The sequence below is a fragment of the Bubalus bubalis genome, chromosome 2 (assembly GCF_019923935.1).
Source record: "Bubalus bubalis isolate 160015118507 breed Murrah chromosome 2, NDDB_SH_1, whole genome shotgun sequence".
Lineage (NCBI taxonomy): Eukaryota > Metazoa > Chordata > Mammalia > Artiodactyla > Bovidae > Bubalus > Bubalus bubalis.
In genome coordinates this window covers 70,435,483-70,462,360 of record NC_059158.1, presented here as the reverse complement: position 1 = coordinate 70,462,360, position 26,878 = coordinate 70,435,483, and the positions used below count along the sequence as shown (strand labels likewise).

At 43.3% G+C, this 26,878-nt stretch overlaps 1 protein-coding gene across 50 annotated transcripts in view; it reads right to left on the bottom strand.

Annotated features, from left to right (window-relative positions):
• Nucleotides 1-26,878, bottom strand: part of TTN (titin) — a 276,641-nt gene that overhangs the window by 23,604 nt on the left and 226,159 nt on the right. For all 50 annotated transcript variants that reach the window (XM_045163719.1, XM_045163748.1, XM_045163734.1 and 47 more), the window contains 13 exons: nt 9,705-26,810; nt 8,815-9,111; nt 8,118-8,705; nt 7,723-8,025; nt 7,313-7,609; nt 5,731-6,018; nt 5,319-5,618; nt 4,327-4,629; nt 3,932-4,237; nt 2,056-3,822; nt 1,456-1,749; nt 479-766; nt 60-359 (listed from right to left, as the gene is read on the bottom strand). In XM_045163719.1, the coding sequence (XP_045019654.1) occupies nt 60-359; nt 479-766; nt 1,456-1,749; nt 2,056-3,822; nt 3,932-4,237; nt 4,327-4,629; nt 5,319-5,618; nt 5,731-6,018; nt 7,313-7,609; nt 7,723-8,025; nt 8,118-8,705; nt 8,815-9,111; nt 9,705-26,810 (22,437 nt within the window). The remainder of the gene's footprint in view (nt 1-59; nt 360-478; nt 767-1,455; nt 1,750-2,055; nt 3,823-3,931; nt 4,238-4,326; nt 4,630-5,318; nt 5,619-5,730; nt 6,019-7,312; nt 7,610-7,722; nt 8,026-8,117; nt 8,706-8,814; nt 9,112-9,704; nt 26,811-26,878) is intronic.

The window sequence follows — 26,878 nt, the reverse complement described above, 5'->3', positions numbered from 1 at the left end:
ATGTTTGCTTGGAAACTGACCTTATGACATAGTGCCACTTAGTGAAAATGGTCACTTACTGTACTGTATTTGAGCAACCACTGGGTCAGAATCCAGTGGCCTGCTAACACCAAACTTGTTAACTGCAGAAATACGGAATTGGTATTCATTTCCCGTTATCAGTTTCGTGGCTGTATAGCTGAGGGCTTCACAGTTGTCCTCGATGAGCGCCCAAGCAAGTCTGCTGGTTTCCCGTTTTTCAATCAGGTAGTGAGATACAGGGCCACAGCCGTCATTGAGTGGCGCATCCCACCACAGGGTCATCTTCTCGCCAGTTATGTTGGTGAATCTTATTGGCCCAACTGGTTTTCCTGGTGTATCTGTAAGAAAAAGATTCTGGAGTTAGTTTCTTTTCCCTTATCCATTAAAATGCAATCAGGCCTGTCTTTAATCCAAGTTCTGTACATTGTGAGATTAAGAAGCTATTTTAGAGTTTTACCTTGTACTCGCACTGTAATCTCTGCTTTTGTGCAGCCAGATGCGTTTTTGGCTTCCACTCTGTAGACACCACGATGGTCCCGGGTGGCATCTCTAACAAAGAGGCTGGTGGATCCAAGGACATCGGTTATTTCCATGTTCATCTTCTTCTCAATTTCTACTCCATCTTTGAACCAGGTTACTCTAGGTACTGGTCGTCCTTGTACCAAAGCTTTAATTCTAAGGCTCTCTCCAGACTTAATAGTGATACCATCAAAGTACTCAGGGCCAAATTCTACAGTTGGTGCAACTGTAAAAGAAATAGAATTATATACATTAACTTGGTTTAATAAAGACATAAACAAACATGTTTTTCATTAGCACCATATCATAAAGCCTGGAAGGGTAATCCTTATACCAAAGGCTATATGGAAAGTATGATTGACAGTTGAGAATTTAGACTCCAAGGTTAAACATTTGCATATTGTTATCTCCTTTGTTATGTTTGTCATGTTATTACTCTTGAATTTCCACTTGTAAAACGAGGAATGAAATATTTGTAGGTCATCTACTTCCTAATACTGCTGCATATTCAGACGAGTTGCTGTTCCACGCCATCAGCTGCACTCAGGCAAAATGATAATTGTGCTGTTGAATTTGTGTTGTATTTTTGTGATTTCAATAGAAATGGACTGTTATTCTTGAGAACTTTATTCTTTATTATAAATGACTGAAATTACAAGGCTAAAACCCATCCCCATTTGCATGCTATTTATGTGGAAATGAAATAATAGATGCAGTAAAAAGTTGATGCTAATCACATCTTTTTCTTCTCTTCATCTGAGAGGTAGAAAAATCTAATTCACCTACCTAACAACCTTTGGTAATCTGTATGAAACATTGATTTTATTCTCATTTTACACACCAGGGACCAAAAATATATATATTTAAAAACGTGAATGTTTTTGGTTACACTGGAAATCAGTCGTAAATGCTTACCATTTTCATCTCTGGTCATGATAACACCAGAAGACTGTGACGGCGGGCTTATGGTTCCAACAGCATTTCTTGCGATTATTCTGAACTCATATCGATCCCCAGGACTGAGTCCTGTTACCGTGTACTGACATTCACTGACGTCAGTAAAGTTGCATCTGGTCCAGCGATCGCTCCCTTGCCGTTTCTCGATGCTGTAGGCCACTATCTTACTGCCTCCATCACGCAGCGGTGGGTTCCACTTCAGTGTGATGGTTTCCCGGGTGACGTCAATGTAGTCAGGAGTGCCAGGTGGGTCTAAAAATTATATGAAAGTTAAAGGTCTCATTACTTCTGTAATCAACTCTTAATCCTCAATGGAAGGGGGAAAAAAATGAATAAATCCCCCAAACTCATTATAGCCATTAATTGAAATTTTTTGGTATCAGAATCTTAAAAAAATTTTTTTTAATTACTTTATTAGACTGATTTAAAATCATTCCTCTTGCTTTACCTGACCAACTCTAGTGTCAAGAAAATATGTGAGAAGGTGATACGTGGAAGAAAATTAGTAACACCTTAGTTGCTGAATGAAATATACTGGAATAATCTTCAGTCACTTACCTACTGGGGAAACAGCTAAGGTAAATTTGCTTGGGTCGCTAGGTGAGCTTAGGCCAGCAGAATTTTCAGCGAATACACGGAACTGGTAATCCAGGCCTTCCATTAATCCAGTAGCTCTATATTCTCTTCCAGATATTGGTGACATATTAATTCTTTGCCAGAGGATGCTGTTTCTTTCTTTCTTTTCAACATGGTATCCAGTAACTTCTGAACCACCATCATAAACTGGAGCATCCCAAGTGAGTGACATGCCGTCAGAAGTCACATTGTATGTAACTGGCTTTCCCGGGGGGCCAGGAATCCTGAACTGGTGTTTGGCCAAAATGATGTTTGAGACAAGTGGTTGGCTGACTCCATATCTGTTTTCTGCCCTAACTCTAAACTGATATTCGGCATCTTTGACTAGATTAGGAACTTTGAAAGTTGTCCGGGCAACGCTGGAACACACCATCTTCCAATTAGTTTGTGAAGCTTCTCGCTTCTCAATGCTGTAACAGGTAATTTCACCTCCTCCATCATCATCAGGCACATCCCAGGACATGATGACACTATCGGCCTTGATTTCATCGAATCGAATGGGCCCTTTGGGCTTAGATGGCGGGCCAAGTGTGATGACTGTAATGGGATATGTGTTTCGACAGACTGCGTTATCGAGAATAATGGTGTATTTCCCTCCATTCTCCTTCTTCGCATTCTTTATACTCAAAGTAAGTTTGTTTTCGGTTTTACCCAAACGAACAAGTTCACTTTCTTTCAGTGGCAAACCGTCTTTCAACCAACTGATAGATGGCTTGGGTTTTCCTTTATAAGGTAGTTCGAGGTGCACATTATGTCCGATTCTCACAGCGACTTGTGCCCCTGGGATTTCTGACAGGTCAACTTCAGGTGGAATTACAAGTTCTTTCACTGTAATTGGCCCAATAGTGACACTGTCACTCAGCCCTTTCTCATTTCTGGCAGACACTCTGAATTCCAGCTCTGACAGTTCCTTGAGCTTGCCGACCTCAATTTCACATGTCTTACTTACGCCAGCATGTGACCACGCTTGCTCCCCTTTACCTTTCCTTTCCACAATATAATCTGTGATTACACTACCACCATCGAAGTCGGGCTTGGTCCAGCTCAGCGTAACAGATGTCTTTGTTGAGTCTTTCACTGAGAGATCGCGTATAGGTGCTGGTACCTCGGCAGCCTTCACAGGCTCTGTGGTTTCACAGGGTTCCCCAATTCCAATTTCATTCACTGCAAAAACTCTGAAGAAGAACGGAGTTTTCTCTGACAAATCTGTTACTTTAAAGGATGTGCTAGAACATTTGTGTGACACGGAAGACCATGTTCTCTTGGTGGCATCTTTCTTCTCAATGATGTAATTAATTATAGGAGATCCTCCGTCAATGAGAGGAGGGTCCCAGAACAAAGTGACTGTGCCTTGAGAAACATGTTTAACCTGTAGGTTTTGGCAGGCGGCTGGTGTGTCAAGCACTTTAACACTCACAGTTGAAGACTTTGGTTGACCAACACCATTTTCTATTGTGAGAATATATTTGCCTGTATCATGGCGAGTGACTTGAGGGATAATGAGTATTGAAGATGAGTCAGTGTTTTGAATGCTGTAGCGGGCATCACTGCCAAGATTCTTCTCATCTTTTCTCCATGTGACAGTAGGTGGAGGTCTGCCTTTGAAGGGAACCAACACGTGTACATCTTCACCAGCTTTAGCTATAATGGACGTCCTGAAAGCCACGTCCAGGTCGATCTCTGGTTCCTCTGTAGACATAAAATGGACATATACAGTGAATTTTAAAGCAAGGAAATGAGTGATTTCCTGGAGGGTCTCTATTAAAATAAAAACATAATCATATCAGTAGGTACATACCCAGTATGTCTTTGGCTTGTACGGGTTCAGTCATTGCTATAGGTTCACCTTGTCCGGCACAGTTTACGGCAGACACCTGGAAGTAGTAATTGACTCCGGGACTCAGGTTCGATACCACATATTCTGTAGTTCTGACTTCTCCTTTGGTAGAGACAACAGTCCATTCCTCTTCCTCTCCTTGTCTCATGGCAACAACATATCCAGTAACAGCACTGCCCCCATCATAGACAGGTTTACTCCATCCAAGAGTGATGGAGGATTTAGTTGAATCTGCAATTCTTATCTTAGCCGGTGGGCCTGGTGGATCTGGAATGGACAGTCACAATACCGTAATTATGCAATTATGTACAACTGGGCGACATGAAAAACGACACAGGTGAAGAGGCTGCACTCACCAATAGGATCAGCAGCTTTGTAGAAGTCAGATGGTTCAGAAAATGGACCCTGTCCAGCAGCATTTACAGCACAAACTCGGTATTGATAGTCACTGTGTTCCGTGAGTCCTGTCACTTTCTGTCTGGTGTCACGGATTGTCTCCTTTAGGACTTTAAACCATCCAAGACTCTTCTTGTCTCGTTTCTCCAGGATATAGCCGCTTATGTCACTACCACCATCTGCAACTGGCCTGCTCCAGACAACAGTCATCGAATTCTTGTTAATCTTTGTCACCTCTGGCACGCTTGGAGGCCCAGGTGTGACTGTTTAAAAAGGAAGAGGAAAATGAGTTAAAAGAATCAACATTACTGATAGATTCTACCTTTTAATCTTCAAGTCCTACTTAAGAATATTCGTCTCATTTATTATATTTTCCACCTGGTGAAAAGGATCATTATGAGAAGTGATATGATGAGCAAGAAAATAAGTCAGTCAATCTCTGGAAACTATTAATAGCTAGCAGAATAGTATTTGTTTACTTATTAATTTATTTATGGTCACGTCACACAGCTTGTGGGATCTTAGTTCCCCTGGCCAGGGACTGAACCCAATCTCTGCCAGTGAAAGCATCAAGTCCTAACTGCTGGACTGCCAGGGACATCCCAGTTTATTTTTAAGTTTTCATGAATTTTACTCATTTCAGTGAGTAATGATAGAAATTTGAGAGATGAGATGCTATCTGAGCATATAGACATTTGTAAATGGATTAGTAATGGCTGCATGAAGAGTAGAAGAGTCTTGAAGATAATCTAAGCCAACATTTACCAAACTTGCTGTTGGAGATACTATTTAGTACCTTGAATCAAAACAAGGTCTCATTTATTTCAAAGCAATTACAACTAATACTCAAGGAATAAAATGATCACCTGGTAGAATTTGATACAATGAAAATAAGTAAATAAATAAATTTTCATGTATTTGATTTTAGTTTTCTAATGAAATCGTATCTCACCAAACGCATTCCTTGCTATCACTGGGTGAGATTCCAGTGCATCACCAATTCCATATTTGTTCACAGCGCGAACCCGGAAGATGTATTCATTTCCTTTGATAATTTTGGTGGTCTTAATGATGCACTCTTCCAAATTTTCAGACACCATAGACCACACAACGCGGCTTGTCTCACGCTTTTCCACGATGTAGTGAGTGATTTTTGCACCACCATCATCTGCCGGAGGCTGCCAGAGAAGAGTTATCTTTTCAGCAGTGACAGTCTTAAATTCAATTGGTCCACCTGGAGGTCCTGGTTTGTCTGTCAATGAAAGAACAAAATGGTATATTAATAAATTTAGAAAGGTTTCTAATTTAAAATCATTAAATTTTAGGCAAATGAAATATAATGTTGGCCTGCATTCAGCACCTACCAAGGATCTGCAGTCTAATTGTAGCTGAGGCTGAGCCCATGGCATTCCTTAGTTTTAATTCATAGGTTCCACTATTAAGGCGAGTTGCATCTTTGATGAGTATAGATGCAAGGTCAGTGGTATTTTCGACACACACCAGTGCATTGGTTTGTAACTCTTTGTCATCTTTATACCACTCGATTGTAGGCTCAGGTTTGCCAGAAATGCCAGCTCTGAGCTTCACAGATGTCCCTGCTCTGTATTTGACAACTTCTGTATATTCTAGAGGCAAATCAATTACAGGTGCACCTGTAAGAAAAACAGATCATAAATATTTAAAAGATCACAAGGATGAAGAAAATAATCTCAGCAACTTCAAAGTAAGCTCATTGGCCTTTATTAAATAATAAATGTACACACGGTAGTTCTAATCCCATTTCTATTTTATATTTAATTTTATAAGCTACTCTTCTATCCCAGATGAGGAAGAAAGATTGTGAGCAAGCTCGAACCCCAGTGACAGCACTAATTGCACAGGGATTTAAGTGCCTTTGAAATGTAAAGTCTGTTACGTGTTTCATTCCAGTAATGAAATGGGACACAGAACAATGATCTGTTGTTTTTATTTCCCTTCCCAGTTCACTGGTATTCAAGTGGGGGCAGTTTACAGCAGACCCTTAATGCTGAATTCTCTACTCACAGAGCTGTATACTCCCCTGGACTGGTTTTGTGCCAGGCTGCTTACAAGTTTTGAGAAACAGAATTAATGTGACTTGCTTCACAGTCTCACAAATACTGACTCAGTGTCTACTAAGCCTGGTTCATAGAGAGAGGCCCGAGGAGTCTCATCATGAAGATGGAAGTGGGTACTTCTGCCACGATACCACAGAGATTCCCCCTTGGAAATGGGGGACTTTTAGAAATGGCATCATTGGGTACCTAACTCTTGTGAAATTTTAGTTTTTAAACTACTGTTGAGTTGAATGTGCTACTTATTTTCCAGTAGTGTATTTTGGGATGTGTATGTGTATTTTGGACAACAGCAATGTAGAGAGAATTCTGAAGTCTGTTTGAATTTCCCCTCTATCATTCATAAGCTGCTTTGATGTTGGGGAAGTTATGTATGCACTCTAAACCTCACTTTCTCTTCTGTAAAATGAGCTAATCTTAAGGTTGTTAGAACTAGGGGAGAGAACTCATGGAAGGTACACAGCAAATGTTAGCTACTGCTAATATTTATCATCATTAACACCTCTGTTTAGTTTTTCACTTGTTTAAGAGGAATATTCTCTGAGCATCCAACCATCACTTTAATTATTGATGCTGAAAATTTTAAATAGAAACATGAAACATAAACTAATTCATATAATCAAAGAATCATAAAAGACTGAAATCCAAATCTCATGTTTTAAAGTTAAGCCAAAAGGCCTGGGATGTTATGGAATTTTCCTAAGACCACCCGCCACCCCAGGTAATTCATAATTTCTCCTAAATATTTAACAAGGTACATAGTAAAAGTTATCCTATAGATTAGGACCAGAAAAAGTAAGATAGAATATTGAGTTAAATTACTGCTGTGGTTCAAAGTACTAAAAATGCTTACCATAAGAATCAATGCACGTGATGGGGCCTACAACCTCGGATGGATTGCTGATGGACCCGACAGCATTTCTAGCAAAGACACGGAATTCATACTGGGCATTCTGAGTCAAGCCAGAGACCGTGAAGTGAGTCTCGGTAACATTGGTAAAGCTGGCCTTGGCCCATCTGCCATCTGGAAGGTCTCGTCTCTCAACCATGTACCCTGTAATCTTGCTTCCTCCATCAAAAGCGGGTTGTTGCCATGAAAGGTTGACAGAGTTCTTTGAAATGTCAGTGATACGGACGTTTCTTGGGGGTTCTGTGATAAGATAGAAAGCAGATTAGTGGCACTCAGATCATTATTTTACTTTGCAGAAAGAAGGTTTGCATTGCTAGGTAGTCAGAACTGTCCTTCTTGTGACAAACACATACCGCAGGCATCAATGGCTAGGACTGGTTCCGAAGGATGGCTGGGTTTCCCAATACCAGCAGCATTTTCTGCATACACCCTGAATTCATAGATTAATCCGGCACTAATTGTTGTGACTTTGAAGTGAGTTGTGCGGATGACCATTTTGTTGGCTTTTTGCCATAAGATACTGTTTCTGTCTTTCATCTCCAGGTGATAGCCTATAACTGGACTGCCTCCACTGGACACTGGTTCATGCCAGCCCACGGTGATACTTTCTCGAGTGACATTAGTGACCCATGGTGTAGATGGTGGTCCAGGTTTTGCTATGGAAGACAGAAATCCCATGGTTAATATAGACCTTTCAGACATTTTTGTATTTGGAAATGTGGGATCTTTGAGCAGTTCGACAACTTACTGTATGGTAGTTTGACAACCACACAAGCTGAATCTATGTGGTCACTGATGCCAAAGCGGTTTTCTGCCTTGATGCGGAATTGGTATTCTTCTCCTGTGGTCAGTTTCATGACTTTAATCATGGTTCTTGCAACTGTTGCAGACACTTCCGTCCATACTGCAGTACTTGTCTCTCTCTTAAGTACAATGTAATTGGTAACCTGACTTCCACCATCATACTTAGGTGGCTCCCATTTGAGAGTCACGCTGTCTTCAGTTATATCCCTTATCACAACAGGGCCCGTTGGCGGACCAGGTCTGTCCAGTACGACGATGTTAATGAAAGCTTTGGTCGTTCCACTGGAGTTGGCAGCTGTGATCTCATATCTTCCAGCATCAGCGGCAATGCTTTCTTTGAGATTGATGGTCAGGTTTTCAGCAGTAATTTCAGTATTAAATCTCATGGTTGCTTTCAGTGGGACACCATCTCTTGACAAGGTCACTTTGGGCAGTGGTTTTCCAGAAATCGGAATGTCAACTTTAAGGTTTGAACCAGCTCTAACATAGACGGTATGGCTTGGGAAATTCTTCATGTCAATTTCAGGTGGTTCTGAAGAATAAGAGTAGAGAAGATGAAGGTGAAAAAAGTGTTTTTTCCAAGTTGACTTAAATCAACACAAATAATTTCAAATTTTGCTTCTACATAAAATTAAACATACCTAGCTGCTCCTTAACAAGGACAGGAAGCAGAAGCTCTCTGGGGTCACTCAGGCCAGCTTGATTTTCAGCAAACACCCGGAAAAAGTATTCAGAATTCTGCCTCAGACCAGAAACAACATGGTGGGTTGACTTTACCACCGCACATCTCATCCAGGTCGTCTGTCCTTTTTCTAGTGCTTCAATGACATAATGCACAATTCTGCTTCCACCGTCATGCTCTGGCTTCAACCAGGCCAGGGAAACACTGTCTTTGGATACACTTGTTACTCCAAGTTTTTCAGGAGGGCTTGGCTTTTCTATGAAAGTAAAACATCAGAAGAAAGGGAAGATTATTGCAACATTTTTCCCCACATGTGTTCTTCCTGCCTTGTCAAAAGAAAAAATTTTAATGAAGGCATACAATTACTTTGAGACTTCCTTACTTTTTATATGATCAGTTTAGCTTCTGAGTCAAGCAAAACTTTCCCAGGCTTTGTCATTTTATGTCATAGCATGTCATAGCATTCAGATCAAATAAGCAGCAAATGACCCAATTAAATGATTAAATTTATCCCAAATTTATTATGGGTAAAAAATGAGGAATGAGATGAACAGTGTTATAAAATATGTAATTTCTGCACATCCACGATATATATATGTACATATATATGTGCAGTCAAGTTCAATTATACTTAAATCCAACATATATTATCCATCTTCATCTATGTAAATTTCTACTTTTTTTGTAAATCAATGAAAAACTTTCTCTATTAGTAAGAATTCCTTTTATGCCATAGTATGAATCGCTTGAGGTGTGAACCAAAAGCATTTAAACAGTAATTAAAATGATTCACACTATTCAAGGAAAATGAATATGGATATGTAGGTTTTCTTTGTTCTTAAAACATACCTGTTATTTTTACTCCTTCCTTCGTTTCGGCTGGTACACCGACACCAAACTCGTTTTCTCCAGAGACTCTGAAGTAGTAAATTGCCCCTTCTTGTAAATTGGTAATTTTGTAGGAGAGGCGGTTACAGTTGTTGGTCACAGAGACCCATGCTTTCTTACTGGCCTCCCGTTTTTCTATGTGGTAGTTCTTCACTGGTGCTCCACCATCATTTTCAGGGACATCCCAGGATAATACTGCAGACTCTTTGGTGACATCATGTACAGTAATGCTGGCTGGAGGACCAGGAGAATCTAAAACTTTGACGACCAAGGTCAGTGAGGCAGCATTCAAGATGTTCTGAATCATTAATGTATATTTTCCAGAATCATTTCTGTTGGCGTTTTCAATAGTCAGTGATGTTCGAGACTCTGTGGAGTCAATATAAGCTCTAGTGCGGAGGTCAGTGTCTGGTTTACTCCAGGAGACGCTGGGTACTGGTCTTCCTCGGAAAGGCACAGTCATGGTAAAGGAGGCCCCGGCCTTGACAATCAAGGTCTTCCTCATTTCTGTGTCAAGATCAAATACAGGTTCTTCTTCTCTTTCCTTTGCTATCTGGGGATCGGAGCTATCACTGGGATCACTAGCACCGACCTTATTGATAGATCTCACTCTGAAAACGTATTCGGCTCCTGTGGTTAGTCCACTTACTGTATATTCAGTGCCTCTTAAGTTCTGAATGGCAGTTTGCCAGTCAGTTTCATCAGATTTTTTGAATTCCACAGTGTATCCAGTTATTGGGGCCCCACCATCAAATAAGGGCTTAACCCAGCCAATAGTTATATTGGTCTTGCCTGAGTCCATGACATTGGGTTTGGATGGAGGAGATGGTAAGAACACAGGATCTTCTGCCCGAATTAGGGGAGAGGTTTCACTTGGAAGGCTCAGGCCTGCAGCGTTTTCTGCATATACCCGATATTCATATTCACACCCTTCACGAAGTCCTGTGGATTTCACTCTCAGATCATAAACTGGTTTTTTGTTTACACGTACCCATCGTAGGCTGTTTTTCTCTCGCCTCTCAACGATGTAACCAGAGATTTCGCTGCCTCCATCACTCTCTGGTCTCGACCAGCAAAGTGTCATGAACTCTTTGGTCACAGATGTAACTTCCAAAGATGTAGGTGGACTTGGAACTGTAAATGGATCAAGGGCCTTTACAGCCATGCTCTCCAGGGACTCGCCAACACCGTATTTATTAACACCTGTTACTCTAAAGATGTATTCATTGCCCTTGAGTAACTTGGTCACTTTACAAGATGTCGTCCTTAACTCTCCTTCACATATAGTCCAAGCAAGGCGACTTGTCTCACGTTTTTCTACAATGTAATAGTCAATAGCTGCACCGCCATCTTCTTGGGGTGGTCCCCAGGAAAGAGAGCATTTCTCAGCAGTGAGGCCGGTTATTTCAAGTGGTCCTGCAGGTGGGCCAGGCTTATCAAGTACCTTGCAGTTAACTGCCATAGACCGAGTTCCAGCAACATTCTTCACTGTTAGCACATACTGCCCAGAGTCTCGTCGGACACAGTCTTTCACTGTTAGCAAAGTAGTGTAGTCCGTTGACACAATTTCTGTTCTTGCTCTCTCTTCAATTTCTACACCATCCTTGGCCCAGGAGAGTATTGGCAGAGGTCGCCCTGCAACGTCTGCATTGATCTTAAGGACCTCTCCAGCTTTGACAACAATGACATCTCGGAATTTGACATCCATCATAATTCTTGGAGCCTCAACATCGTCTTTAACTGTGATAGGTCCAGTGGATTCAGATGGCTCACTAATTGAGTCAGCAGCATTCCTTGCAAAAACCCGGAATTCATAACGTTGATCTTCAGTGAGTTCAGTTACTTCAAAGTATGTTTCTGGTACATTAGTGAAGTTGCATTTCAGCCACCGGCCGTCTGGTAGTTCTCTACGTTCAATGATGTATCCGGTGATCTTAGCTCCGCCATCATAATGTGGTTTTGACCACTTAAGTGACACTGATTTCCTTGTGATATTTGTGACTTCAGGTTGTCCAGGAGGGTCACAGGGGTCTCTTGCAGGGACTGGCTCACAAGATTTACTGCATTTACCAATTCCAGCAATATTCTCAGCATATACACGATACTCATACATCAGTCCTTCATCAAGGCCGGAGACTTTCATTTGCGTATCAGCAATGAGGGTTTTATTTGCTTTTGACCAAAGAATGCTGCTTCTTTCTTTATACTCAAGGTGATAACCAAGTACTCGACTTCCTCCATCATTAACTGGCACTTGCCAGGTGACCAACATGGTGGATTTTGTGGCATGCACAACTTTAGGAGTACCAGGAGGACCCGGGGGGCTGAATGGATACTCGGCAACTACAGCAGAAGAGTCACTGTAGGAGCTCTTTCCAAAGCGGTTTTCTGCGCAAACGCGGAACTGATACTCACTTCCTGTTACTAGACGAACTATTTTAATGGATGTTCTCGCAACTGCTTGTGAAACTACATGCCATGTTGTAGAAGTGGTTTCTCTCTTTTCAACGATGTAATTGCTAATCTGGCAGCCGCCATCATATTCTGGAGGATTCCAAGAAATGGTTATGTTGTCGCAACTAACCTCATCAATATGTATAGGTCCGGGAGGTCCTGGTTTGTCAAGCACAATTACAGTAATAGGAACTGTTACGGATCCAGCGCTATTTGAAACACATAATTCATACGTGCCAACATCTTCCCTTGAAGCTTCCTTAATTATTAGTGATGTTACAGTCTTTGAAGAAGAAACATTGACCCTAGTTGTCTCTTTAAGGGTCTGACCATCTTTTTTCCAGCTTACAGTAGCTTGAGGTCTTCCTTTAAATGGAACATCAATCTTCAGTTGGTCTCTGGCCTTTACATTGAAAGTATTGAAAGGAAGCTCAACTGAAGGCTTTATTTCAATATCCCTTGCAATTACTGGCACTCCAAGTTGTCTTGGATCACTTTTTCCTTTTTCATTTATTGCAGCTACCCTGAAGATATACTCCTCTCCAGCAGTTAGGCCTGATATAGTTGCTTCTAGAGTCTTCACTTGCGTGCAGATGCTCCATTTTTCACTCCCTTTAGTCTGCATTTCAACTACATAACCAGTAATTTTGCTGCCACCGTCACTTTCTGGTTTCTCCCACTTAATTGTAGCTGTGTTACGGGTCACATCGACAAGAGTTACTCTTCCAGGTGGGAGGGGTGGTTCAGAAGCTTTAACAGGTTCAGTTGTTTCAGCTGGCAAACCAATTCCATATTCATTGGAAGCCAAGACTCGGAAGTAGTAAGAACACCCTTCTTGGAGATTTTCGATTTTAAAACTGTTCTTTGTGCAGTTGTTTGTAACAGTAGCATATGCTTTCCGTGTTGTTTCTCGTTTTTCGACAATGTAGTTTGTAATCTTAGCTCCGCCATCAATAAGCGGTGGTTCCCAGGCCAGTATCACAGAGTCTTTCTTCACTTCTCTTACAGTCAGATTCACAGGGGCACTTGGTGAGTCAAGAACTCTGACGTTAACAAAAGCAGTTTTAGAGCCACTGTTGTTTTCTAGTGTCAGATTATACCGACCGCTGTCAAATCTGGTAACGTTATCAATTACCAGCATTGTGTATGAGCTGGTCACCTCAATCTGGGCCCTGTCAGTGAGAACACCTTCGGCCTTTTCCCATTTCACTTCAGGTTCCGGGCGACCTTTGATAGTGACAAATAAGCGTAAGGTAGCACTCGCACGCAGAATGACCACTTTTCTGAGATCAGCATCCAGTTCTATTTCTGGCGGCTCTTGTCTCTCTTTAGCAGCAACTGAACCAGGTATAGTTGCAGGCTCACCTACGCCTTCAGAGTTGATGGCACAGATACGGAAGTTATATTCAGTGTTTTCTTTAAGCTCGGTCACTGTGAACTGCTTTCCTTGTAGTCCTGTTGGTGGAGTACACGTTGTCCACTCATCAGCAGTGGCTTCTTTGACCTCAACAACATAGCCCTTAACAGGCGCACCACCGTCATAAATTGGTTTATTCCATGCCAGGGAGACAGAAGATCTGGAAGTGTCTGTCACTTTGGGATTACTTGGTGGTCCTGGTGGATACAGAGCATCACATGCACGATAGAAAACAGAAGGCTCGCTGGGTTCACCCACGCCAGCTGCATTTTCAGCAGCAACTCGGAATTCATAGGAATGCCCTTCAGTAAGGCCAGTTACCCTGAATCGAAGATCTGTTAGTGTTTTCTTGTTGCACTTGGTCCATCTAACGCCTTCCTTGTCTCTTTTTTCAAGAATATAGCCCTCAATTTCAGCACCTCCATCATCTACTGGGCGTGCCCATGTTACGACCATAGAATCTTTGGTGATTGCTGAGACTTCAGGTGGTGAAGGAGGACCTGGTGGTTTATAAGGATTACGGGCTATCACAGGCTCAGATTCCAGCGGCTCTCCAGTCCCATATTTATTCACAGCCATGACACGGAAAATGTACTCATTACCAGGAAGAAGTTTAGTGACTTTGTAGTTAAGGGCCTGCACCTCAGTTGAAACCTGGGTCCAAGAGAGTCTGCTGGTCTCTCTCTTTTCAATGATGTAATGTGAAATACTGGCACCACCATCTTGTAAAGGTGGGTTCCAAGCCAGGTAACATTTTTCAGCAGTAACCCCAGAAACTTTCAGAGGCCCTTCAGGAGGCCCTGGCCTGTCAAGTACCTTTACAGTGATGGGTATAGTCTTGGTACCACCAACGTTGCTGAGTTTCAGGATATATTGTCCTCCGTCACTACGTATACAATCTTTGACAACAAGGGTTGTCCTCTGAATAGTAGACTTGATTTCCATTCTGGCAGCTGTTTCTTCAAGCTCTCTTCCATCTTTTGACCAAATGATATCAGGGATAGGTTTGCCACGGATATCCGCTTCCAGGACAAAAGTCTCTCCTGCATGAACAACGATGACATCTTTATATTTGGGATCCAGTGAGGCATTTGGTGCGTCAATTTCATCTCTTGCAGTAATGGCGCCAGTACTCTCGGATGGTTCACTAAAGTTGCCAGCTGCGTTTCTTGCAATTACTCTAAATTCATATCTTTGGTCTTCCACGAGTCCACTCACTGTAAATTCAGTATCTAATACATTGGTAAAGCTGGCTTTCATCCAACGGCCATCAGGTAGATCTTTCTTTTCTACAATATAACCTGTTATCTTGCTGCCACCATCGTAGGCGGGTTTCTTCCATTTCAGTGTGACATTGTTTCGTGTAATAACAATGGCTTCAGGGCGACCTGGTGGGTCACAAGGATCACGAGCAACAAAACATTCCGACACTTTGCTTGGCTTGCCGATGCCAACAATATTTTCAGCAGAAACTTTGAACTCGTACTCAAGGCCTTCATCAAGCCCAGTTGTTTTGAATTTGGTGTCTTGAATGGGAGTCTTATTTAATTTGACCCATAAAATGCTGTTCTTTTCTTTCTGTTCAAGATGGTAGCCGATAACTTTGCTGCCTCCATCATTAACTGGCTCGTGCCATTGCACAAGCATTTGATCTTTTGAGACGGAGGTCACAAAAGGAGTGCCAGGTGGTCCAGGTTCTTTAAATGGATATTGTACAATAACCGGTTTAGAATCCAAGGGGGCGCCTTTTCCATACCTGTTTTCTGCAAAAATTCTAAACTGGTACTCACTGCCCGTTTTCAGTTTGGTTATTTTAATTGTCGTTCTTGCCACTGTTGCGGATACCATGTGCCAAGTGGTGGTGGTTGTATCTCGCTTCTCTACTATGTAGTTGCTTATCTGGCAGCCACCAGTATAGGCTGGAGGTTCCCAAGATATGACCACAAAATCTGCACTAACTTCGTCAAACCGAACTGGTCCAACCGGAGGTCCAGGCTTCTCTAAAACGATAATACTGAGATTTTCGGTTGCGGTACCCGCACTGTTTGTTGCCGTTACAGTGTATTTCCCAAAGTCATCTTTGTTACTTTCTTTAATGTGCAAAATAGTTGAAGTAGCTGTTTTCTCAACATTTACTCTTGTTGTCTGTTTAAGAGGCTCGCCATCTTTGACCCATGAAATTTCAGGTCTTGGCCGGCCAATAACAGGAATTTCGATTTTAAGATCTTCACCAGCTTGGACACTGTATGTGTTAAACGGTAACTTAAAACTAGGCTGTATAGTCAAGTCTTTGGCTATGACGGGAACACCAAGCACTCTCGGATCGCTTTGTCCTTTCTCGTTGTAAGCCTTGACGCGGAAGTGATATTCTTGCCCAGAACTCAAACCGGTAACAACTGCATTACAGACTTTGGATTCAGCCACGACACTCCATTTTTCTGTTCCTTTGGGCTGCATTTCAACAACATACCCCAGAATTCGGCTCCCACCGTCATGTTCAGGTTTCTCCCACATCAGGGACGCACTGGTCTGGGACACATCAGTGAGTGTGACCTTCCCTGGTGGGGAAGGAGGTTCAGATGCTTTCACAGCATCAACAGTTTCCACTGGAACACCAATTCCAAATTCATTTTCAGCCATTACTCTAAAGTAATAAATGGCTCCTTCTGTAAGATTCTCCACTTTGAGGCTTGTCTTGCTGCATTTATTACTCACATTAGCATATGCTTTCCTGGTTGATTCACGTTTGTCGATAACATAGTTCTTGACCTTTGCACCCCCATCAATTAAGGGTGGGTCCCACACCAGAAGGACAGAATCTTTTCTCACTTCTTTGACTGCCAGATTCTGTGGTGGTCCTGGGGTGTCAAGAACTTTCACAGTTACAAAAGCAGATTTAGACCCACTGCTGTTTTCCAGCTTGAGAATATATTTGCCAGCATCATTTCTATCACAGTTATCTATTGATAGTTGGGTATAGTTTGCTGCTTTTTCGATTTGGACCTTATCTGTGAATTCACCTTCCTCTCGAGACCAGGTGATCTCGGGTGTTGGGCGACCTTTGAATGGAATGTGAATTCTGACAGATCCACCAGCTCTTACAACGATTCCTTTCCTTAATTCAGAGTCGAGGTCAAGTTCAGGCGCTTCAAGTTTATCTTCTGGTTTCACAGTACCAGGAACTGCTGTAGCCTCACCTAAACCAACTTTATTGAGGGCACAGACCCGTATTTTATACTCTTGGTGTTCAGTGAGTTTTGAAATTTCAAATCGAGTGGCTTTCAGGCCAGTCTGGGGAGTAACTATTTGCCATTCTTCTTCATCTGCTTTACAGATTTCTACTACATATCCCAGAATTTCACTGCCACCATCGTAGATGGGTTTACCCCAGGCAAGTGTAATTGAATTTTTAGTGGTGTCTACAATGTGTGCATTGATGGGGGGGCCAGGTTTGAACACAGGATCGCAGGCTTTATAATAAACTGTAGCTGGACTTGGTTCTCCAACTCCAGCTGCATTTTCTGCAGAGACTCTGAATTCGTACTCATGATCTTCTGTTAATCCTGTTACTCTTAGCCTTAAGTCTGTAATGCGGCGTTTATTACATTTTATCCACCTAATGCCACTTCTGTCTCTCTTCTCTACGATGTAACCAATAATCTCACTTCCACCATCACTGTCTGGACGGTTCCAACAGACCGTCATGGAGTCCTTGGCAATGTTGGTGACTTCCAAGCTTTTTGGTGGTCCAGGAAGCACGAATGGGTTTTTCATGAGTACTGGTGCAGATTCCAAAGGCTCGCCAACACCGTATTTGTTGACAGCCATTATACGGAAAATATATTCATTCCCTTCTAAGAGTTTGGTAACTTTCAGAGAATTGGTTACAACCTCTGAAGCAACAACAGTCCAGGCAAGCCGACTTGTTTCTCTCTTTTCAACAACATAGTGAGAAATGTCACTGCCGCCATCTTGAAGTGGTGGAGACCATGTTAATGTGCATTTTTCAGCGGTGACTCCAGTAACCTGGACTGGCCCTTCTGGAGGCCCTGGTCTGTCTAGCACTTTTACGTTTACTGGGAATGACTTAGAACCTGCAACGTTGGAAGCTCTTAAGATATACTGTCCACCATCAATTCTAATGGCATCCTTTACAATAAGTAAAGCCTTGAAATCTGTGTTCTTTATTTCATATCTAGCAGATTCTTCAATCTCCTTATCTCCTCTTAACCACTCAATGGTAGGCAGGGGCTTTCCGTGGACATCGGCTTCAAGCCTGAATGTTTCTCCAGCATTTACCACAATTGTGTCTCTAAACTTTGGATCCATTGAAATTCTTGGGAGTTCGACCTCATCCCTGGCAGTTATCGGTCCAGTACTGTCAGAAGGTTTGCTTATTGCACCCGCTGCATTCTTTGCAATGACTCTGAATTCATATCTTTGATCTTCAGTAAGACCTGACACAGTAAACTGAGTTTCAATGACGTTTGTGAAGCTGGCTTTCATCCAGCGACCCTCAGGCAGATCACGCTTCTCTACAATGTAACCCGTAATCACACTTCCACCATCATATGCGGGTTTGGTCCATTGTAAAGTGATTTCATGTCTTTTAACGATTATTGCTTCTGGGGTTCCTGGTGGGTCACAGGGATCTCTGGCTACATAGCATTCGGAATTCTTGCTTGCCTTGCCTATACCAACAATATTTTCAGCATACACTCTGAATTCATATTCAATGCCTTCTTCAAGATTGATTGCTTTAAACTGGGTATCATGAATAATAGTTTTGTTGACTTTTGTCCACAAAATACTGTTTCTTTCCTTTTTCTCAAGGTGGTAACCTATGATTGGGCTGCCACCATTATTGATTGGTTCATGCCACTGTATAACCATGGAGTCTTTGGAAATGGCTGTGACAAATGGTGTACCTGGAGGGCCTGGTTCTTTGTAGGGATATTGAGCTACAATCGGCTCAGATTCCAAGGCAAAGCTTTGTCCATATCTGTTTTCAGCGAATATTCTGAATTGATATTCTGTACCAGTTTTCAGTTTGGTCACTTTGAGTGTCGTTCTGGCCACAGTAGCAGAAACAACCTCCCATACTGTGGTGGTTGTATCTCTTTTCTGAACTACATAGTTGGTGATCTGGCAGCCCCCTGTATATAATGGAGGTTCCCAAGATAAGGTAATACTTTCAGCACTGACTTCATCAAATTTAACAGGTCCTTTTGGAGGATCAGGCTTATCTAGGGTTATAATTTCAATGGATGCTGTCTTCTGACCAACCACATTAGCAACTGTGATTCCATAATGTCCACCATCATCCTTATGAGTTTCTTTAATACTGAGTACGGTGAGGTCAAGTGAATCAGTGACATTGATTCTTGTAGTCTGCTTCAGTGGAAGATCATCTTTAGTCCAGGTAATAGTTGGCTTAGGACGTCCAGAAATGGGTACTTCTATTTTCAAATCTTGGCCAACCTGTACACTGTAACTGTTAAATGCAGGTCTCACATCTGGCTCAATGACCAGATCTTTGGCAACTATTGGAACTGCAAGAGACCTAGGATCACTTCTCCCCTTTTCATTTACAGCCACAACTCTAAAAAGGTACTCTTCTCCCTGAGTCAGGTTGGTAATTACGGCTTCAAGGGACTTGACTCGAGCGCACTCCGACCATTGCTCACTGTGTTTAGCTTGCATCTCCACAATATACTGAATGATTTTACTGCCACCATCATGTTCAGGCTTTGTCCAGCTCAGAGAGACACTGTTCCTGGTGACATCATCCACAGTGATTTTTCCTGGAGGTTGTGGGACTTCTGCAACCTTAACTGGATCATCAGTGTGGGCGGGAAGGCCAATACCATACGCGTTCTCAGCTGTGACTCTGAAGTAGTAGCTACAGCCTTCTTGGAGCTGTTCGATTTTCCAAGAATTCTTATGGCAGTTTGTCACAACTGCAGCATATGATTTCCTTGTGGCTTCACGTTTCTCAACAATGTAGTTTTTAACTTTGGATCCCCCATCCAACAGAGGAGGCTCCCATGTAATTGACACTGAGTCTTTAGTGATTTCTGTGACTTTCAGATTAACAGGTGGACTTGGTGTGTCCAGAACTCTCACCGTCACAAAGGCAGACTTTGTCCCACTGCTGTTTTCTAATGTGAGAGTGTATTTTCCACTATCGTATCGGTTGACATTGTCAAGGACAAGGGAGGTGAAGCTGCTAGTGCTGTCGATGATAGCTGCGTCTCGGATTTCACCATCCACTTTGCCCCATTTAACTTCTGGTGTAGGACGACCTCTAATAGGAACAAATAACCTTAAGGAGCCACCTGCCCTTATATTTAGAATTTTCCTCAGTTCCAGGTCAAGGTCAATGTCTGGTGCTTCCAACTTTTCTTCAACTATGACAGGTCCAGGGACATCAGCATGTTCTCCCACTCCAGCTTTGTTAACAGCACAGATACGGAAGTTGTATTCATGCTTTTCCAATAGCTTCTCCACTTCTATGTTTGTTTTATTGATTCCAGTCGGTGGAGTGCACATTGTCCATTCACCAACACTCGTGTCACATTTCTCAACAATGTATCCTTGGATTTCACAGCCCCCGTCATATATTGGTTTGCCCCAAGAAAGGAAGACGGAAGATCTGGTAATATCAGTGACTCTGGGGTTGTTTGGAGGTCCTGGTTTATAAATAGGATCACAAGCCTTCTGATAAGCAGAAGGTGGGCTTGGCTCGCTAAGTCCAGCAGCGTTCTCGGCTGAGACTCTGAACTCGTAATTGTGATTTTCTAAGAGTCCGGTTACTCTCAAGCGCAGCTCCCCAATCAGACGTTTGTGGCATCTTGTCCATCTGATGCCCTCTTTGTCACGTTTTTCAAGAACATACCCAAGAATTTCACTGCCGCCATCAAATGCTGGTCTTTCCCATACAACAATCATTGAGTCCTTGGTCACTGCTGTGATTTCCGGAGCCTTTGGTGCATCTGGCACTACAAATGGATTCTTGGCAGTTACTGGCTCAGATTCAAGAGGTTCGCCAACACCATATTTGTTGACAGCCATTACACGGAAAATATATTCATTGCCTTCAAGCAGCTTAGTAACCTTGCAGCCAAGAGTCTGAACGTTAGCGTCAACCACAGTCCAAACCAAGCGGCTGGTCTCTCTCCTTTCCACGATATAATTTATGATATCGCTCCCACCATCTTGGAGTGGGGGTTTCCAAGCTAGTGTGCATTTTTCTGCTGTAACTCCTGAGATAACAATAGGTCCTTCGGGTGGCCCTGGTCTGTCAAGAACTTTGACATTGACAGTGACTGACTTCTCTCCTGCGACGTTTTTGGCCTTTAGTATGTAGCTTCCACTGTCAATGCGTATTGCATCCTTTACACTGAGACTGGTGGCAAAGTCAGTGCTCTTAATTTCTAATCGAGCCGTATTGGAGAGCTCATGATCACCTTTTATCCACTGAGTGGTTGGTATCGGTTTGCCATGAATATCTGCATCAATCTTAAATAGCTCACCAGCATGCACCACAATTGTATCTTTGTATTTTGGATCCATGCGAATCTGTGGTGGTTCTACCTCGTCTCTTGCCGTTATTGCTCCTGTGCTCTCTGAAGGCTCGCTAAATACTCCTGCAGCATTTCGGGCTATAACCCGGAACTCATATCTATGGTCTTCAACTAGGCCAGTTACTTCAAACTGAGTGTCAATGACGTTGGTAAAACTAGCTTTCATCCAGCGGCCGTCGGGCAGTTCTTTCTTTTCAACAATATAACCAGTGATCTTGCTTCCACCATCGTAAGTGGGTTTCTTCCACTGAAGAGTCACGGAATTTCTTGTGACAATGATTGGCTCTGGCCTTCCTGGTGGATCACATGGATCACGGGCTACGTAGCTTTCAGACACTTTACTTGGCTTGCCGATGCCCACAATGTTCTCTGCAGAGACTCTAAATTCATATTCAATGCCTTCGTCGAGGCCAGTTGTTTTAAACTTGGTTTGAGGAATAGGTGTCTTATTCAACTTAACCCAGAGGATGCTGTTTCTTTCCTTGCGTTCCAAGTGGTAGCCAATGACTTTGCTACCTCCGTCACTGACTGGCTCGTTCCAGTGTACTTCCATGCTGTCCTTGGAGGATAGTGTTACGAACGGTGTGCCAGGAGGGCCAGGAACTTTGAATGGATACTGGGCTACAATAGGCTCTGAAGTGAGGTAGGTGCTCTTTCCGTATCTGTTTTCAGCTGCAATCCTAAACTGATATTCACATCCAGTCTTTAACCTGCAAGCTTTTATTGTTGTCCTTGCAACAGTAGCTGACACAATCTGCCAGGTGGTTGTGGAAGTGTCCCGTTTTTCTACAATGTAATTGTTGATAGAACTTCCACCATCATACTTAGGTGGGCCCCAGGAGAAAGTAATACTGTCAGCTGTCACTTCCTCCATTTTAACTGGTCCCGTTGGAGGCCCTGGTTTGTCAAGAACGATAACATTAAGGGTTTCAGTAGCTTCACCAGCTGAGTTAGTCAGTTTAATGATGTAATGTCCAACATCTTCTCGGCATGCTTCCTTTATTGTCAGCAGTGAGTTATTTTCTGTGCTCTCGGCGTTTACTCTGGTTGTCTGCTTCAGTGGCACATCATCTTTATGCCAGGTTACGGCTGGCGTAGGGCGTCCAGTGAATGGAACATCGACTTTTAGGTCTTCACCTGCCAGGACAGTGAAAGTAGTGAACAGGAGTTTGAAGGCTGGTGGAATGACAAGATCCTTGGCAATTACTGGCACACTCAGTTGTCTCGGATCGCTAATGCCCTTCTCGTTCTGAGCAGACACACGGAAAGAGTACTCTTCACCCTGAATTAATCCAGTAATAGTGGCTTCGGTGACTTTGACCGTGGCACACGTGACCCATTTGTCACTGCCTTTGCTCTGCATCTCTACGATGTAGCCTAGAATTCGGCTGCCTCCGTCATGCTCAGGTTTCTCCCAGGAGAGCGACACGCTGTTTCTTGTGACATCCACCAGCGTTATCTTTCCTGGAGGCAGAGGTCGTTCTGATGCTTTCACAGATTCTGCGGTTTCAGCAGGCAACCCGATGCCGTATTCATTTTCGGCGAGGACCCTGAAGTAGTAACTGCAGCCTTCTTGAAGCTGGTCTACCTTCCAGGAAGTCTTGTGGCAATTTGTTGTAACAGTTGAATATGCTTTCCTTGTCGATTCCCGCTTTTCAACAATATAGTTATTTATTTTCGAACCTCCGTCGATAAGAGGAGGCTCCCATGTCAGTGTGACAGATGTCTTTGTGACCTCCTTTACCTTCAGGTCCTGTGGAGGGCCTGGTGTGTCTAGTACTCTGACATTGACAAATGCAGACTTGCTGCCTGAGCTGTTTTCTATGGTTAGTATGTATTTGCCACTGTCGAATCTGTTTACATTTCCAATAATAAGCAGGGTGTAAGAGCTTGTGGACTCGATGCTAGCTTTCTCTAAAGATTCTCCGTGTTCTCGGGTCCACTTCACCTCAGGTGCTGGCCTTCCTTTGATGGGAACAAAAAGTCTCAGAGTACAGCAAGCTCTTATGGTAACAACTTTGCGCAGTTCGGCATCCAGTTCAATCTCTGGAGGCAGCATCCTGTCTTCAGCCTTTGGAGTTCCAGGAACAAGTGCAGGTTCCCCAATGCCTTCAGAATTCATGGCATAGATGCGAATTTTATATTCCTGGTTCTCTGTGAGGTTGGTGATGGTGTAAGAAGTTGCCTTGAGCCCAGCTGGTGGAGTGACGATCTTCCATTCATCTTCCTCTGGCAGGGCGATCTCAACCATATACCCAGTGATTTCGGAACCACCATCATAGATAGGTTTGTTCCAAGCAATCGAAATGGATGATCTGCTTGTATCTAGAACACGTGGGTTACCTGGTGGGCCGGGTTTAAACACAGCATCACAAGCTTTATAAAACGGACTGGTAGCGCTCGGTGCGCTGATTCCAGCCACGTTCTCAGCCATGACCCGGAACTCATACTCATGTCCTTCTGTCAGCCCAGACACTTTGTATCTTAAATCAGTAAGGGTCTTTTTGTTGCATTTCACCCAGCGTTGGCCTGCTTTATCTCGCCGTTCCACAATGTAATTGATGATTTCACTGCCACCATCAGAGTCAGGATGGCCCCAGCAGACAACCATGGAATCTTTAGTGATACTGGTAACTTCAGGGTTTTTAGGTGGATCAGGAGGTCCGAAAGGATCCACTGCGAGCACAGGCTCTGAGTCCAGTGGCTCTCCAACGCCATACTTGTTTACGGCCATCACACGGAATATGTATTCATTGCCTTTCAAGAGTTTAGTGACCTTTAGTTTTGTTACTTGGACTTCTGAGGCTACATTTGTCCATGCCAGTCTGCTGGTTTCACGTTTCTGAACGACATAATACTCAATTTTGGCCCCTCCATCATCCAGTGGAGGCAACCATGACAGCACACATTTTTCTGACGTCACTTCAGATACAGCTAAAGGTCCTTCTGGTGGGCCTGGTCTATCAAGAACTTTGACGTGGAAGATGTGTTTGGCAAAACCACCAGGATTAGTTGCTGTAAGGGTATAGGCACCGCCATCCCTTCTCAGTGAATCCTTGTTTACCAGATTAGTAGAGAAATCTGCAATTTTAATGTCTAATTTCGCTGTGTTTTCAAGCTCCTTTCCATCTTTGGTCCATTCCATTGTTGGAGGTGGGCGACCTGAAACATCAGCTTCCAGCTTGAACGCTTCACCTGCTTTTAATGTAATTGTGTCCTTAAATTTGACATCCACCATTATCCTTGGGGCTTCAATGTCGTCTCTGCATGTGATAGCATCTGATGGCTCAGATGGTGGGCTAATAGCACCAGCGGCATTTTTGGCAATGACACGGAATTCATATGCGGCATCTTCGGTTAGTCCACTGACTGTAAATTCATTCTCTAAAATGTTGCTGAAGTTGGCCTTTAGCCACCGTCCATTAGGAAGATCCCGCTTTTCAACTATATAACTAGTAATTTTAAAGCCTCCAGTATATTCAGGCTTAGCCCATTTAAGAGTCACTGTGTGTCTAGTAATATTGAGAGGAATTGGTTTCCCAGGTGGGTCAATGGGATCCAAAGCTAAAATAGGTTCAGATGGCTTGCTTGGCTTGCCTTTGCCAGCCATGTTTTCTGCAATCACTCGGAATTCATAAGCAATACCATCTGTTAGTCCACTTGATTTGAAAATGTTGCCAGGTACTAATGCTTTGCTTACAGTCTGCCAGAGAATACCATTTCGTTCTTTTCTTTCAACGTGGTATCCTAAAATGGGGCTTCCACCATCAGAAAGAGGCTCGTGCCAGCTGATTGTTATTGAGTCCTTGGTGACTGCAGCCACCTGAGGGGTACCAGGAGGCCCAGGGACCTTAAATGGATAGTTGGCAACTACAGGTGCTGACGTGATGCTGGGTCCCACTCCGTATCTGTTTTGAGCTTTTACCCGGAACTGGTACTCTACTCCGGTAGTAAGGCGAGTGGCTTTGTAGGTAGTGCGTATAACAGTAGTCGCTAGTTCAACCCATGTGGTGCTGTCAGTCTGCCGCATTTCTACCACATAGTTGCTTATGGGTACACCTCCATCGTTCTCCGGTGGCTCCCAAGAGAAGGTGACAAAATCAGATGAAACTTCATCAAATTTGATTGGTCCAGTAGGTGGCCCTGGGATGTCATGGACTTGAATGGTGATGACATCACCAACCTCTCCCACGATGTTCCTTGCTGTTAATGGGTAGGGCCCACTGTCACTTCTGACGCACTCGTTGATGTTTAAGATGGTAGAAGTTGCTGTATTTTCAAAATTAACTCTCTGTGTCTGTTTAAGGATCTGGTCTCCTTTCTTCCACGTAACCGTGGGCTTTGGTCGACCGAGCACTGGAATTTCAACTTTGATGTTGTCACCAGCTTTAGCGATGACTAATTTCTGATAAATGCCGCGGAGATCCAGTTCTGGAAGCATGGTCTGCTCCTTGACAATGACGGGTCTGCTTTCCCGAGGGGCACTTCTCCCTGCGCTGTTCACTGCCATTACCTGGAAGGTGTATTCTTCCCCTTCGGTCAGATTCTTCACAACACATTCCAACCCCTTCACGGTTGTGATGTGGGTCCACTGATCAGAGCCTTTTCTCTGGGCTTCAATCACATAGCCAGTGATCTTACTGCCCCCGTCATGTTTGGGTTTAGGCCATGCCAAGCTGACTGTGCTCTTAGTTATGTCCATAATGTTAAGACTATCTGGTGGTGATGGTGCTTCGGAGGCCCTTACGGGCTCTGTTGTTTCCGTCGGCTCGCCAATTCCATACTCGTTTTCTGCCATCACTCTGAAGAAGTATTCACATCCTTCAGACAAGCCAGTGACTTTATAAGTGCATTTATGGCACTTCGTGGTGACTGTGGAGTAAGATTTCCGTGTTGCTTCTCGTTTCTCCACGATGTAGTTTGTGATGCGTGAGCCCCCGTCTATCAGAGGGAGGTCCCAGTGCAGGGTGACACTCTCCTTTGTGATGTCAGTAGGTCTCAGGTTGAGGACAGGTCCTGGTGTGTCCAAGACTCTGACATTAACGAAGCCACTCTTCTTCCCAGCGGGGTTTTCTATGGTCATCACAAATTTACCAGTGTCATATCTGTTACATTCTGGGATGATCAGGAGTGTGAATGACTCTGTATTTTCGATGTTAGCTCGGTTTTTAAGGTTGATATCATCTTTGGTCCATGTGACTTCAGGGGCAGGTCGACCTTTAATGGGCACGAATATTCTAATACTGAGTCCTGCTCTCACAACAAGAGTTCTTCGAAGCTCAGCATCTAGTTCGAAGTCAGGGGCCATCTCCCGTTCCACAATTTCAACATTTGGAATCACTGCTGGCTCCCCAACACCAGCATCATTGATGGCACTGATTCTAAAATTGTATTTTTCTTTAGTCTCAAGATCAGGGACCACAAACTCAGTGATTCGGAGGGCCGTTCCTGTTGTATCCTTTATCCAGCCCTCATCGCCTACTTTTTGATGCTCTACGACATAGCCAGTGATTTCAAGGCCACCATCATAATGAGGCTTGCCCCATGCCAAAGAAGCAGATTTCTTGGTAGTGTCGGTGACACGTGCGTTTGAAGGTGGTCCTGGGGGATCTGGAAAGGAAACAGGCACGAAAATGTTAAGGGTTTGGATTTGGTATAAATTAAATACCAGCACTCCC